The sequence below is a fragment of the Colobus angolensis genome, unplaced genomic scaffold, assembly GCF_000951035.1.
Source record: "Colobus angolensis palliatus isolate OR3802 unplaced genomic scaffold, Cang.pa_1.0 Scaffold144, whole genome shotgun sequence".
In the NCBI taxonomy this organism is placed as follows: Eukaryota; Metazoa; Chordata; class Mammalia; order Primates; family Cercopithecidae; genus Colobus; species Colobus angolensis.
The window spans coordinates 1,186,841-1,201,041 of record NW_012114533.1 but is presented as its reverse complement, the minus strand read 5'-3'; the positions used below and the strand labels follow the sequence as shown (position 1 = coordinate 1,201,041).

Here is a 14,201-nt window from a genome sequence, read left to right as displayed (position 1 = left end):
AATTCAGCTAATTCCCTGAGGAAAATGCAGAATTCTAGACAGACAAAATTACTCAAGATACAGCCCCCTACCTGTCAACTCAGTCAGCCTCATCTCAGTTTAATTTACTCAGGGAAAGTTTTGTATATGTGAACGATGAACTTCAAGCCTCCTGGACAGCTGGCACATCAATTCGAACCAAGAAAGGATGGGAAGAATTTGAAATCTTTTTTTTTTTGTTTTTGAGATGCAGTCTTGCCCCGGCTGGAGTGCAATGCTGCGATCTCGGCTCAATGCAATCTCTGCCTCCCTGGTTCAAGTGATTCTTCTGACTCAGCCTCCTGAGTAGCTGGAATTACAGGTGCCCACCACCACACCCAGCTAATTTTTATATTTTCAGTACAGACAGGTCTTCACCATGTTGGCCAGGCTGTTCTCAAACTCCTGACCTCAAGTGATCTGTCCACTTTAGCCTCTCAAAGCGCTGGGATTACAGGTGTGAGCCACTGCGCCCAGTCTGAAATTTTGATCAAGAGTAAGATATTTAACAAATGTAAATCACGTATTAAGTTTAGACATAGCCATTTGTCTCCCTGGAATGACTTTTTTCTTTGAACGACAGGACCCTTTTATTGACCACTCTATAACTGGGGTTGCTTTACCAAACACAACAATAAACATGGGTTTTTAGGCCAAGGAAAAAACGTAACTAATAATTTCTTTGCAGAAGAAGCACATTAACCAGGTTCTACTCTTCATCTTCATCATGAAAGCCTATTGCTATCACAGAACAATGTCAATGTTGATGATACTCACTCACCCAGTACTGCACATACTAAAGGACGGCAGGGAAGATTCTTGTCTGCTGCCTTCTTCCTGTGTCTCATAGGCTTCACACACAAAAAATGAAGAAAGGAAATTAGGCACTGACATCCAATGGTCCATCATCATGTTGCTTGTGCAAATAAAATCACTACTGCAAGGATACTTCTTTTCTTTCCCTTTTTCGCATGGTGGGAGTGGAATGGGGTAGCAGGGGGTGAGGCGGGGAAGGGAGGACTTGTGAATGCTTCTCAGTTATCAGTGCACGCCTGCTACAAAATTACAATTCACAGCCTCAAAGGGCACTAGAGAATACTACAATGGGAAAACTGTTGGTTTTACTTTGCTTTTAGTTATTTTTTTATTTTTTATTTTTTTGAGACGGAGTCTTGCTCTGTTGCCCGGGCTGGAGTGCAGTGGCGTGATCTTGGCTCACTGCAAGCTCCGCCTCCTGGGTTCACGCCATTCTCCTGCCTCAGCCTCCCGAGTAGCTGGGACTACAGGCGCCCACCACCTCGCCCGGCTAGTTTTTTGTATTTTTTAGTAGAGACGGGGTTTCACCATGTTCGCCAGGATGGTCCCGATCTCCTGACCTCGTGATCCGCCTGTCTCGGCCTCCCAAAGTGCTGGGATTACAGGCTTGAGCCACCGCGTCCGGCTGCTTTTAGTTATATAAGTGGCATTACTAACGACAAAAAGGTACACTGGCATTTTTGACAATAAATAAAAAAAAAAAAAGAAGAAGTGATGGTGCCATCTATAGAAGCAGCAACAGTAGCAGTGGCAAAAAAAAAAGTAAGTTTTAAATCTAAACCTCAATGTAATTTTTTTTTTTTTTTTTTTGCTGGAGTGCAGTGGCACGATCTCAGCTCACTGCAAGCTCCGCCTCCCAGGTTCACACCATTCTCCTGACTCAGCCTCTTGAGTAGCCGGGACTACAGGCGCCCACCACCACACCCGGCTAATTTCTTGCATTTTTAGTAGAGACGGAGTTTCACCCTGTTAGCCAGAATGGTCTCGATCTCCTGACCTCGTGATCCACCTGCCTTGGCCTCCCAAAATGTTGGGATTACAGGCATGAGCCACCAGGCCCAGCCCTCAATGTGATATTTTTTTTAACAAACCTCCAAGTTTTAGGAAATTCCCTGATCCTCCATATTCTATTTACCCACTTCTCAGATGAACAAATCAGAGCAGCAGCTAGTCTTAACTGATCAAAAATTATACTACATTTTGAAAACAAAAGGCTTAGAATGATTTCCTTGCTAAAACCTATGTTATCGAAATCCAGTATCAGGCCAGGCGCAGTGGCTCACGCCTGTAATCTCAGCACTTTGGGAGGCCAAGGCGGGCAGATCATCTGAGGTCAGGAGCTGGAGACCAGCCTGGCCAACATGGTGAAACCCTTCTGTAAGGAAAAATACAAAAATTAGCCGAGCGTGGTGGTGGGCACCTATAATCCCAGCTACTCGGGAGGTGGAGGCAGAAGAACTGCTTGAGCCCAAGAGGCAGAGGTTGCAGTGAGCAGAGATCACATCACTGCACTCCAGCCTGGGATAGAGAGAGAGACTCCATCTCAAAAAAATAAAAAAAGAAAAAAAAAAAAAGAAATCCAGCATCATTGCCACGCTTGTGAATTTTCCAAAACTCTTGAATAAGAAACAGCTCCATGACACACAAAAATCCCAACAAGCATGGGTCTGTTGAACAGCCGTCATGCAAAGCCCTTTGGCACAACTTTACACCCACATTTGTTCTAGTAGGATCAATGTCATCCCAACTCTGCCGACATACAAAAAATTCCTCTAAGAAAAAACAAGAAGCAAAAGAAACACCTACCATTCTATGTAAGTTTACTCGAAAATTCATGTTGTCATCATGCAAAAATGCATTGGCATATTGATCCTAATAAAAATATAGAGAAAAAGTAAGAAGTGAGAGCTATATTTAAGAAACTGTAATCTATCACACTTCGTACAAATCCTTGGACTTTAAGAACTACTTCCAAGGATCAGGTGGACAGCTAATAGGATGAGCCTAGAGGCTTATGTCAAACCCTACTTAAGCCATGAGATTTTTCTTTAGTATAATTTCCTAGTGTATCTCTAACTGGTCAAAAATTTCCAAGCAAAAACAATAAAAATTAAGACACAGGGACTTAAGGCAGATGCTGAGAGGAATGAGAGGAATCTGTTTTCCTATTCCCTCTTCCGTCCCATCTGCCCAAGGAGCTGGTTCTGTTTGTGATAGCTTAAAGGTTTTCATAGGGGCTGCAGGATTCATGTGTAGGCTCCAGACGAGGGTTTAGGAGCAAGAAGAAAAATCTGTGCTCTGCTGGGAATGGGCTCAGCCCAACAGAAGCAAACTGCTTCGCAGGCAGCATGGAAGCAGACAAGACTCTGTCTATTCCGGGCTTTCCTGAAGACTGATGGAAAATCAAAAACCTCTTACCATGGATTAGTAATAAACATCCCTTGGCCCTTTCCCAACACCTTTTCTGAAGATCTGACAAGCCTACAGACTCCAATTACAAGGAACTGTTACAATTTGTGAAAAACAACTCCTTTAAAGATTTTCTTAGAAAAATTTTTGAAAAGCAATTATACCAGGCCCACTGCTACTAAGCAGCTCTTCTATAACCAGCCACCCCTAATCTTGTGAAAAGGAGGTCATCTTTCCACAGAGAACATGAAGACAGAAAGACTGAGAGAGATCTCTACTTCATGTGGACTACCTTCACCATTTTTCTTAAGAGAGAAAAGAGTAGAGTGGGGAAGAGTAAAGGGAGAGGTTGAAGCTATAAATTTAGCTCTAAACTCACTCAAGTTCTCCCATGACTATGTGTCACCAAGATACATGGTGAGTTTGAACCTAATTAGTCCAACCAAAAGAGGCTTCTTAAAAAGCCAAAGCACCTCTTCTTTTTTCCCTTCAGCTCTTGCTCTTAGGCAAACTGCAATTACTGAGTTTCCAATTCCCCTCTCTGGCTTTACTCTCCACCCCTTCAACCCATCACAGGAAACCTGAGCTCCTTTTTTATTTTTATTTTTTAAACTGCTCCACTGCCTGGCATGGTGTCTCACCCCTGTAATCCCAGCACTTTGGGAGGCCAAGGTGGGTGGATCACCTGAGGTCAGGAGTTTGAGACCAGCCTGGCCAACATGGCAAAACCCCATCTCTACTAAAATTTAAAAAATTTGCTGGGCAAGGTGGCGTGTGCCTGTAATCCCTGCTACTAGGGGGGCCAAGGCAGGAGGATCGCTTGAACCTGGGAGGCGGAGGTTGCAGTAAGCCAAGATCATGCCACTGCACTCCAGCCTGGACAACAGAGCGATATTCTGTCTCAAAACAAACAAACAAACTGCTCCACAGTTTAAAAACACAGTGCTAAACAGCACAGAAGCAGACAAGACCTTGTCTATCTGTGGCTTCATCAAAGACTACACTGTAGTGGGAGGAGACAGATAACACAAAGGGGGATTTTCTCTCCTAAACTTTAGGACCCTTAACATCATGAGACAGGAGGCAGGGAAAGATAGCACTTTGTAAAAGGCTGCCTAATAGCAGAAGGCTGGTGAGACCTACCTCAGCAATACATGTAAGGATAATCAGACAGAGTTTGCCACTGTGAAGCCTGTGTTCATCTGTAAAGAAAAAAGAAACTCTTCTCTGTAAATCATCCAGACCATGTTTCAATATAGAACAAGGATGTAGATCATAAAAGGAAACACTCACACTTTCTCTTCCCACAAAATCCATAAATTAAAATCAAGGTACTACTATAGTAATTCTTGTTTCCCTTCTAGACAAAAGAATTCCCCCAGAAGATTTTTTTTTTTTTTAGTATCCTGGTAGTCTATTAAATGGCTAACTACCTCCCTGAGAGCCATCTAACTCATAAGGCTCCTATTGTCATGGCTCAAATCATGGCCATCGCTCTCACATCAGCCCTTTGCTGATAGAACTTGAATAGTCAGGTCCATTTCCTTTCTTATCTGCCGGCTCTAAGCACCACCTACCACAAAATCTAGAAACATTTCATGACTGCTCATAGCAAACAGGCAATGAAATAAAAAAGAAATTAACTGGAGACTGGGGTCCAGCCCACGTTTCTCCTTGCAATTGTATACTTATGCCCTGGAAAGCTGTGAACTCTTGATCATTTTTCTTCCTGTCAAAGTTACTCATTCAACAAATATTTACTTAGCACCTACTATGTAGCAGGCACTGTGCAAGGCACTAGAGATACAGCACTGAACAAAACAGACAAAGGTCCCTGGTCTCTCACAACTCACATTCTAGTTATTAAAAAAGAAGAAGGCAAACTCAATAGCAGGGCTCTAAGCCCACACACAAAAGGACAAAAAAGAGCTAATCCATTACCGCCAAGTACAAGAACCCATCAAGCTTACTTTACTTTCCAGAAACTCTGTGGATGAAGGAGTGAAAAGGAGGTAAGAAGAGGATCATGCCAGTATAGCCAAAATAGACAAATGGCTCACGATTTTCAAATTAGCTTCAACAGGACCCAGACTGAAGTCCACTCTAGAGAGAAGACCTCTTAATGGATTACAGTGCTGTAGAAGTTAGCTATTACTATTTACCCTGACATTGACCTGCTTCTTTCTCAAAAATGGTATCTATCAATTAAAACCTGACAATTAGATGGCATATGGCGATTACAGTCCACAAATATACTCACCTCTCCTCAGAGATAGGCATTGCAAAAAGAGTAATGATGATAATCCCTACCTGACATTTCCTATAGCTTCATCAAAGCCCCAATATAGTCAAAGAGCAATGCCCTTGTCTCTGGAAAACTAGATTCACAACTCTTCTACCTACCTTTAGCCACAGAGTTTCTATTGCACTATCCTCCCAAAAACTGAGAAGCAACTCCCACAGAAAAGTCTGCAGCTATCTCTCCACTTAAAATTTTTTTTTTTATTTTTAAATTAAAGTGTTTATGAATACAAAACTAAGGCATATTTCATTATAGACAGTCTTTTAAACTCAAAAAAAGCATACACACACGAAACAATAAAAACCAAATTTAATCATACCACCCAAATGTTATAACTGTTAAGACTTTGGTGAATCAACTTTAAGTCTATGCATAGATATACATGGTTTTTACAGTTTTTTGCCTAGCATCTCTTGTAAAGGTTGAGCAGAAGCTTCTTTAAGGTGACACCACCAAAGTCAGAAAAATTCCAAGGAATAAAGGCTTTAAAACCAGGAGGAAACCCACGGCCATAGGGGCCAGGCTTGGTGGCTCACACCTGTAATCCCAGCACTTTGAGAGACTGAAGTGGGAGGATAACCTGATGTCAGGAGTTGGAGACAAGCTTGGCCAACATAGTGAAACCCTGTCTCTACTAAAAATACAAAAATCAGCCAGACGTGGTTGGCGTGCACCTGTAATCCCAGCTACTCAGGAGGCTGAGGCAGGAGAATTGCTTGAATCTGGGAGGCAGAGGTTGCAGTGAGCCGAGAAGATCGTGCCACTGCACTCCAGCCTGGGCGACAGAGTGAGACTCTGTCTCAAAAAACAAACAAACAAACAAACAAAACCAAGGGAATGATAAATACAAAATTCTGGAGAATGGAGAAGAGAGAAGTGATTAGGGAGGAGACGCACAGGTAGCTTCAACAGCATTAATGTTTCATTTAAGTTGGGTGTTAGATTCACATATGTTCATTTTACTATTATACTTCATAAGTTATGCTATTTATTATAGTTATTATAAACTTTATACCTTATACATATCTATTAAAATTATCTTTTGGAGTTTAAATGATAAATATATAATGAAAAAGAAAAAGATAATATCCTGGTGGGGGGGTGGAAGCAGAGCCAAGAAAAAGTTGCTTCTATTGCTGCTAAAAACATAATGAGCTAGCCAAGGCAGGCAGCAGGTCAGGGGCTGAGGCAGGAAGAGAGCTGGACCAATAAAGCCACACAGGAGTCATTTTTGAAATTAACTCTTCATTCCTAACCTTGCCCTTTGCCATATTTAGGCTGCCTGTTGGCAAAGACCACTCATTGTGCAATTAATCAGCCTTTAATTTTGCCTTCCATTTTATGGATGGCAAGTGACCAGGACAAAGAGGCTTATATAATCACTAAAGCTAAAAATGAGTTCCAAGGGCCTCAGTTCACTGTGTTACATCAGGCAAAGCTAAAAGTTCATTTTCTAGGTCACATCCATGCAGTTTCTCTACTCTGTGGTTGCTGCAATACTTCTGAGAAAGGAAGAGGTTACCATTTCCATAAAGAAGCAATGGCTTCAAGAAAGTGATATACAAGTCTTGTTATCCTTGCTTGCCAGATCTCACTTGCCAAGTCTCAGAGGTTCAGCTATCTCTGCAGCTCCCAATGGATTGCTTTATGTTAGGAGTTAGTGACGTGGACTACTTACATCTATCTCATCCCTAATACAGCTCTCTCTCGTGACAGAGAATACTCGCAAGACATAAAGGAAGAAAAAAGTCTAAGTTTGCAAGGCAGAAATCTCCAAGAGCTAATACATGTCTGAGTGTAACATATCTTAGACTCTGCCCACCCAGGCTCCCTTCTGCTCTGGCAATTCTTCATTTTCCATACTTATCATTGATCTCTCCTATCTCTGTCTACCAATGTTTCTTTCTCACTCTAAAAGCCTCTGAATCCTGGTCTTTTCCTACTATGCAGTTCTTGCCTTTCAGCTCCATTCTGAAACTCCTGAAAACTCTCCAACTAGAAACCTACCTACCTCATTTGGCAAATAAGAGCCTTCTAGAGTATACTTAATGCCTAAGGGAATCTTAAACCACCTACAAGGCATTAATCTCTCCTCACAGAAAGTAAAGTGGCAAAACCATAGTATTTCAGCAATTTTGCTTCCAAAGTGGAACTGGTTTTTTGGTTATTTGGGAATCTGAAGTTCATCTGCAGACCATAATTTAAGAACCCAAATATAAACTACTGAACAGTTAGTTCCTAAAAAGGATTCAAAGATTATTATAAAGAAGTCTTAAAAAGGAAGAATCTATGCCAAATTGTTAAGAGTGATTAACTCTGGAGAGTTTAAATTACAAAGAACTTTCACTTTCTAAGTTAACTATTGCTAGAATGTTTTAATTTTTAGTAAGAATATTTCAATTATTTTTGTAATTAGGAAAAAAATTCTTTTTTTTTTTTTGGAGACAGAGTTTTGTCCTTGTCGCCGAGGCTACAGTGTAGTGGCGTGATTTTGGCTCATTGCAACCTCTGCCTCGCACATTCAAGCGATTCTCATGCCTCAGTCTCCCAAGCAGCGGAGATTACAGGCACCCACCACCATGCTTGGTTGATTTTTGTATTTTTAGTAGAGACAGAGTTTCACCATGTTGGCCAGGCTGGTCTCAAAGTCCTGACCTCAGGTGATCCTCCAGCCTAGGCCTCCCAAAGTGCTGGGATTACAGGCGTGAGCCACAGCGCCTGGCCAAAAAAATCCTTTTAAATAGGAGAAGCCCACTGGATCAACCTGTAGGTACCAAAAGAAATTCTAATAAAAATATTCATTAAAATGCTAGCTTTGTGGCCCAAAAAAGCAAGCATTTTGGGGACAAATGGGGATATTGAAACAGGGACTAAATATTACATGATACTAGGGAATTATTGTTGACTTTCTCAGATATAATAATGGTATTCTGGATATCTAGGAAAATGTCCTTAATATAAGTTAAAGGACTTATGTGTAAAGCAGAGTTATGATGTCTGCAACTTCATTTAAAATAATTCAGCCAGGCCAGGCGTGGTGGTTCATGCCTGTAATTCCAGCACTTTGGGAGGCCGAGGTGGGCGGATCACAAGGTCAGGGGTTTGAGACCAGCCTGGTCAACATGGTGAAACCCTGTCTCCACCAAAAATATAAAAATTAGCCAGGTGTGATGCCACATGCCTGTAGTCCCAGCTACTCCAGAGGCTGAGGCAGGAGAATGGCTTAAACTTAGGAGGCAGAGGTTGCAGTGAGCCTTGGCTGCGATTCCCCTCTAGCCTAGGCAACAGAGCAAGACTCCGTCTCAAAAAAAATAAAATAAAATGATTCAGACAAAATAACAACAACGACACACAGAAAGAAACTTAAGTGCAAACCAAGTATGGCAAAATGTTAATGAGTATATAGGTAAATCACTTCATAATTATTTTCAACTTCTGTATACTAGAATTTTTTCATTACAAAAAATGGGGAAAAAATGCTAGCTCGGTGTCACCACGAAATCAAAGGCTTACTTCCAGGCAATCCTAAAACTGGGATATATTCCACTTATATCAGGTTCCTAGAGTAGTCAAATTTATAGAGGCAGAGAGCAGAATGGTGGCTGCCAGGCCTTGGGGCAAGGGGAAAATGGGGTGTTAGTGTTTAATGGGTACAGAGTTTCCATTTCATAAGATGAAAAAGTTCTGAGGCCAGGTGTGGTGGCTCACACCTGTAATCCCAGTACTTTGGGAGGCCAACGTAGGCAGATGACTTGAGCCCAGTTCAAGACCAGCCTGGCAACATGGCGAAACCCCATATCTGCAAAAAATACACACACAAAAAAAAATTATCCAGGTATGGTGGTGCATACCTGTAGTCCCAGCTACTCAGGAGGTTGAGGTGGAAGAATTGCCTGAGCCCAGGAAGTCGAGGCTGCAGTGAGCTGAAATCACACCACTGCACTCCAGCCTGGGTAACAGACTGAGACCCTGCCTTCAAAAAAAAGCAAAAGAAAAAGTTCTAGAGATGGATGATGACGGTTTTTTATTTTTATTTTTTTTAGAGAAGGAGTCTCTCTCTGTCGCCCAGGCTGGAGTGCAGTGGTGCGATCTCGGCTCACTGCAAGCTCTGCCTCCGGGGTTCAAGCCATTCTCCTGCCTCAGCCTCCCGAGTAGCTGGGACTACAGGTGGCCGCCACTGCGCCCGGCTAATTTTTTTGCTTTTTCTTTTTTTAGTAGAGATGGAGTTTCACCATTGTCTCAATGTCCGCCCACCTTGGCCTCCCAAAGTGTTGGGATTACAGGCGTGAGCCACCATGCCCAGCATTTTTTTTTTTTTTTTTTGGAGATGGAGTCTTGCTCTGTCATGCAAGCTGGAGTGCAGTGGCACGATCTCAACTCTATGCAACTTCCACCTCCCGGGTTCAAGTGATTCTCCTGTCTCAGCCTCCCGAGTAGCTAGGATTATAGGCACATGCCACCACACCCAGCTAATTTTTGTATTTTTAGTACAGACAAGGTTTTGCCATGTTGGCCAGGCTGGTCGTGAACTCCTGGCCTCAAGTGATTCTCCTGCCTCGGCCTCCCAAAGGGCTGGGATTACAGGTATGAGCCACCGCACCCAGCCAGTGATGATGGTTGTACAAAAATATGGAAGTAGGTAATGCAACTAAATAGTACATTTAAATATGGTTAAGATGGTAAATTTTGTTATATATACTTTACACAATAAAAACAAACACACAAAAATTGTGAACACTCACACATATCTGTATAAATAAAAATGCTAAGTAGGGGGAAAAACAAAACTAAGATATTTACTGGACAGAATTTGCTGAGTGTTCTCCCAACCCCTTCCTAGGACAATCACTCCACTACTCTACCACCAAGTAAAAGGTCATAGCAAAACCATAAACAGAGGAAAAACAGGACATCACACAACAAAACCTCAAACTTTTCCAACACTCAATCCTCTCCCACTTCCACTCTTGCATTTCTAGGATGGGTACTGACACTTCTATTTTAAGTGTTTAAGAACACAGTCCCTCTGAATCTCACCTCTTCCTACTGTACTGTATACGACAGTCCTCTAATTCTCACCACGAGCTGATGCTTTCAGTTCCTGTCCTCAAAAGGGAATTCCCTGAAGCGTGTTAATCCCTCCACTTCCCACACATAAGAGTCTGCATCTACTTACCACGATCTGCTAAGAAGATTTGCTAGTTTTCATAGAGACCAATTTTTTTCCTGTTCTATTTTTGAGTACTCCCCTCCAGCTTCAGGTTTTCCCAACACCACCTAATTGCCATCTAGCAGTGAGACATCACTGTTTTCCACCAATGAAGACCAAGTACACAAGGCCCCAAGGGTTCATCTTGTCAAAGATTCAAAATATTAATGTTGCTGTTTGATGCTAGCTGCCTGCCACACCTTCTACTTCCTGAGCCCCCAAAATAGCTATGGCTTACCTTTGGTGTCCTGCATGACAATTGAGCTATACTTTAAAAAGGTTATCAGTAGATTACTGGTCTGTACATCTGCATCCAGTGGGAGTTCCACAGAACTTATAACTGGAATAGAACAGATAAAATGCACTTAGCCTGCAACATATTCCATCTAACACTTCTACCCACATAGCCAATTTGCCAGCAGGCAAAAAAATCACTAAATAAGCTTTTTCCACAACAGGGAGGACCAAGTGCTCATCATAAAACTTTTATCTACTCTTCCTAACCCTGTAGAGCCCCCTTCCTATTCCCCAAATTAAGGCCAGTGACCTGCTCTCCTACCTAGGGCCAGTCTCCAAGAACAGTGCTTTTTCTCCCAACATCCTGGGAAGGGTATGTTACTTCCTGCCCCAAGTACCCCCAAAGAGTTTAAGGCCATTCTTAAAGGTACTTTGATTTCTACCTAAAGGAAAAATCTGTATTGAATATAAATGAGTTTTACTTTGATGGGTCTCCTACTTAAAATCAGTGAAGATTCCTTTCTAACAAGGAGAAATCTTGCTGAATTTTGAGAACAAGTCTTTAGGCTGGACGTACCCATGACAGAGAGGGGAAAATGTTAAGGCAGAACTGTATTCAAATTCTACCACTATTAAGTGATAGAATTCCCTTTCCGCCAAAAGGGAACTGAAAAGGAATAGTAGACTGAAAACAGATGAACAGGCCAAGCACGGTGGCTCACGCCTGTAATCCCAGCACTTTGGGAGGCCAAGCTGGGCAGATCACCTGAGGTCAGGAGTTTGAGGCCAGCCTGGCCAACCTGGTAAAACCCCATCTCTACTAAAAATACAAAAATTAGCTGGGCATTGTGGCCGGTGCCTATAATCCCACCTACTAGGGAGGCTGAGGCAGGAGAATTACTTGAACCTGGGAGGCAGAGGTTACAGTGAGCCGAGATGTTGCCACTGCACTGCACTCCAGCCTGGGTGACACGGCGAGACTCTCTCACAAATAAATACATAAATACAAACAGATTAACATTACTGATTGGAACAGCCTGGGAAATGAGCCACAGTCCCAGTGAACAATGAGGGATAACTGGTCTCTAATGACCAGGGCTGACCCATACAGAACACAGTTTGTTTTTTGTTTTTTTGGTTTTTTTCTTTTTGAGACAGAGTCTCGCTCTGTTGCCCAGGCTGGAGTGCAGTGGCGCCATCTCGGCTCACTGCAACCTCTGCCTTCTGGGTTCAAGCAATTCTCCTGCCTCAGCCTCCCAAATAGCTAGGATTACAGGTGCCCGCCACCACGCTCAGCTGATTTTTGTATTTTAGTAGAGACGGGGTTTCACCATGTTGGCCAGGCTGGTCTTGAACTCCTGACCTCAAGCAATCCACCCACCTTGGGCCTCCCAAAGTGTTGGGATTAAGGCATGAGCTACTGTTCCCAGCCCAGAACACAGTCTTAATGTAGGTTTCCCAAAATTCTAAGACTTTAAATTAGACTCAGACCTCTTGTTAAGTGCTTTTACACTGCCTAAGACATAATATATAAGTTAAAGAAGTCTTATAATGGCCCAGAAAAGCTAGAGAATCTATTTTCTGCTACATTTTCAGCCATGAAGACTCAGTTGACTTTGGAATATTACTCATAATATGTATTCATAACCGTAACAGATCCCCCTGGAGTTATTACGATATAAGCAGAGAACGTTTATTAACAGTGAGGAACATTTGCATATTATGAACCCATAATAAACAGCAAGCACAACAAAAAGCCTTATGAAAAGAAATCAGCATGCCCAACCCCTGGCTATTTTCCCAGTTAGGCCTCCAAGAGCTAATACAAGACAAATTTTTATGTTGAAATACTAAAAAGTTTTAATTCATGTTATGGGTTAACGACCCAAGAATGTCATTTCAAACCACAGCCTATTTTGAAGCTCAGAACCCATAATCATCCCTTTGTCCAATACAAGGAGGCACCTAACTGTTAAGTGGGACTTTTTTCCTGCTCATACGCAGCAATTACTGGAAAACTATGTTACATAATATGTAAAAATATAGAAGTATATGTATTTTTAGTTTACCAGAAAGTCCTCTCATGCCAAGGCTGAGTTGTCAAATGTAAAGTCTGAGCGGAGAACAAATGTTATAGCTAAACTGCCGGCTTTTAAAAATATGGCTCCAGTGACATACCTTTAAATATAACTGGGCTACTGAACACCACTATAATTAAGATCCAAAAATTAAAAACAAGGTTGTAATACTTAGGAACCCTATGAAGGAAATGAGTTAGGAGACAGGGAAAAGAACAAATAGAACAGAGACAGAATAAAATCCCTCACAAATTAAAATCTTCTTCCTAAGGAAGAGTCATTCCTTGATCTTTGGCTTCATAATTCTTCCCAGCAGCTTTTGTCAAGGGAGACAGTCATTTGAAAGTGGGCTGACTTGATCTTCCCACTAGAAAAAATAAAAGCTCACTGGTTGTAGGTAAGTAAGCACAAATCCTGCCATTGCATAATCAAGTGTGTGGGTGGAAGTGTTCACAATGAACAGTTTGAAAGGCAGTTCTCTGAAGCATCCAAACTCCAACATCACATGGAACTCATATATATATATATGGCTTTCGATATCCATGGTAACTGGGCAGGCTTCATTCTTAAAGAGAAAGTACAGTATTTGCCTTGGGTTATTCTGTGGCCTGAATAAACAGAGACAAGTAGGCAATCCTTACTACTTGCTCCTTCTCAGTAAGATATTTTGGGGCTGGGCATGGTGGCTCATGCGTGTAATGCCAGCACTTTGGGAGCCCAAGGCAGGCGGATCACCTGAGGTCAGGAGTTCAAGACCAGCCTGGCCAACATGGTGAAACCCCATCTCTACTAAAAATACAAATATTGGCCAGGTGTGGTGGCTCACGCCTGTAATCCTAGCACTTCGGGAGGCCAAGGCAGATGGATCACGAGGTCAGGAGATTGAGATCATCCTGGCTAACACTGTGAAACCCCATCTCTACTAAAAATACAAAATATTAGCCGGGCGTGGTGGCACACACCTGTAGTCCCAGGGAGGCTGAGGCAGGACCTCACTTGAACCCGGCAGGTGGAGGTTGCGGTAAGCTGCGATCACACCACTACACTCCAGCCTGGGCAACAGAGTGAGACTCCATCTCAAAAATAAATAAATAAATAAATATAAAAACACAAAAATTAGCCAGGTGTTGTG

At 42.3% G+C, this 14,201-nt stretch overlaps 1 protein-coding gene across 1 annotated transcript in view; it reads right to left on the bottom strand.

The window, feature by feature from the left end:
* LOC105507115 (chromosome unknown open reading frame, human C10orf76) overlaps positions 1 to 14,201 on the bottom strand; it is a 218,950-nt gene that overhangs the window by 160,174 nt on the left and 44,575 nt on the right. Inside the window, exons 14-17 of the mRNA XM_011935493.1 lie at positions 10,993 to 11,094; positions 4,387 to 4,445; positions 2,641 to 2,706; positions 796 to 869 (exon numbers count right to left, since the gene is read on the bottom strand). Of these exons, the coding sequence (XP_011790883.1) occupies positions 796 to 869; positions 2,641 to 2,706; positions 4,387 to 4,445; positions 10,993 to 11,094 (301 nt within the window). The remainder of the gene's footprint in view (positions 1 to 795; positions 870 to 2,640; positions 2,707 to 4,386; positions 4,446 to 10,992; positions 11,095 to 14,201) is intronic.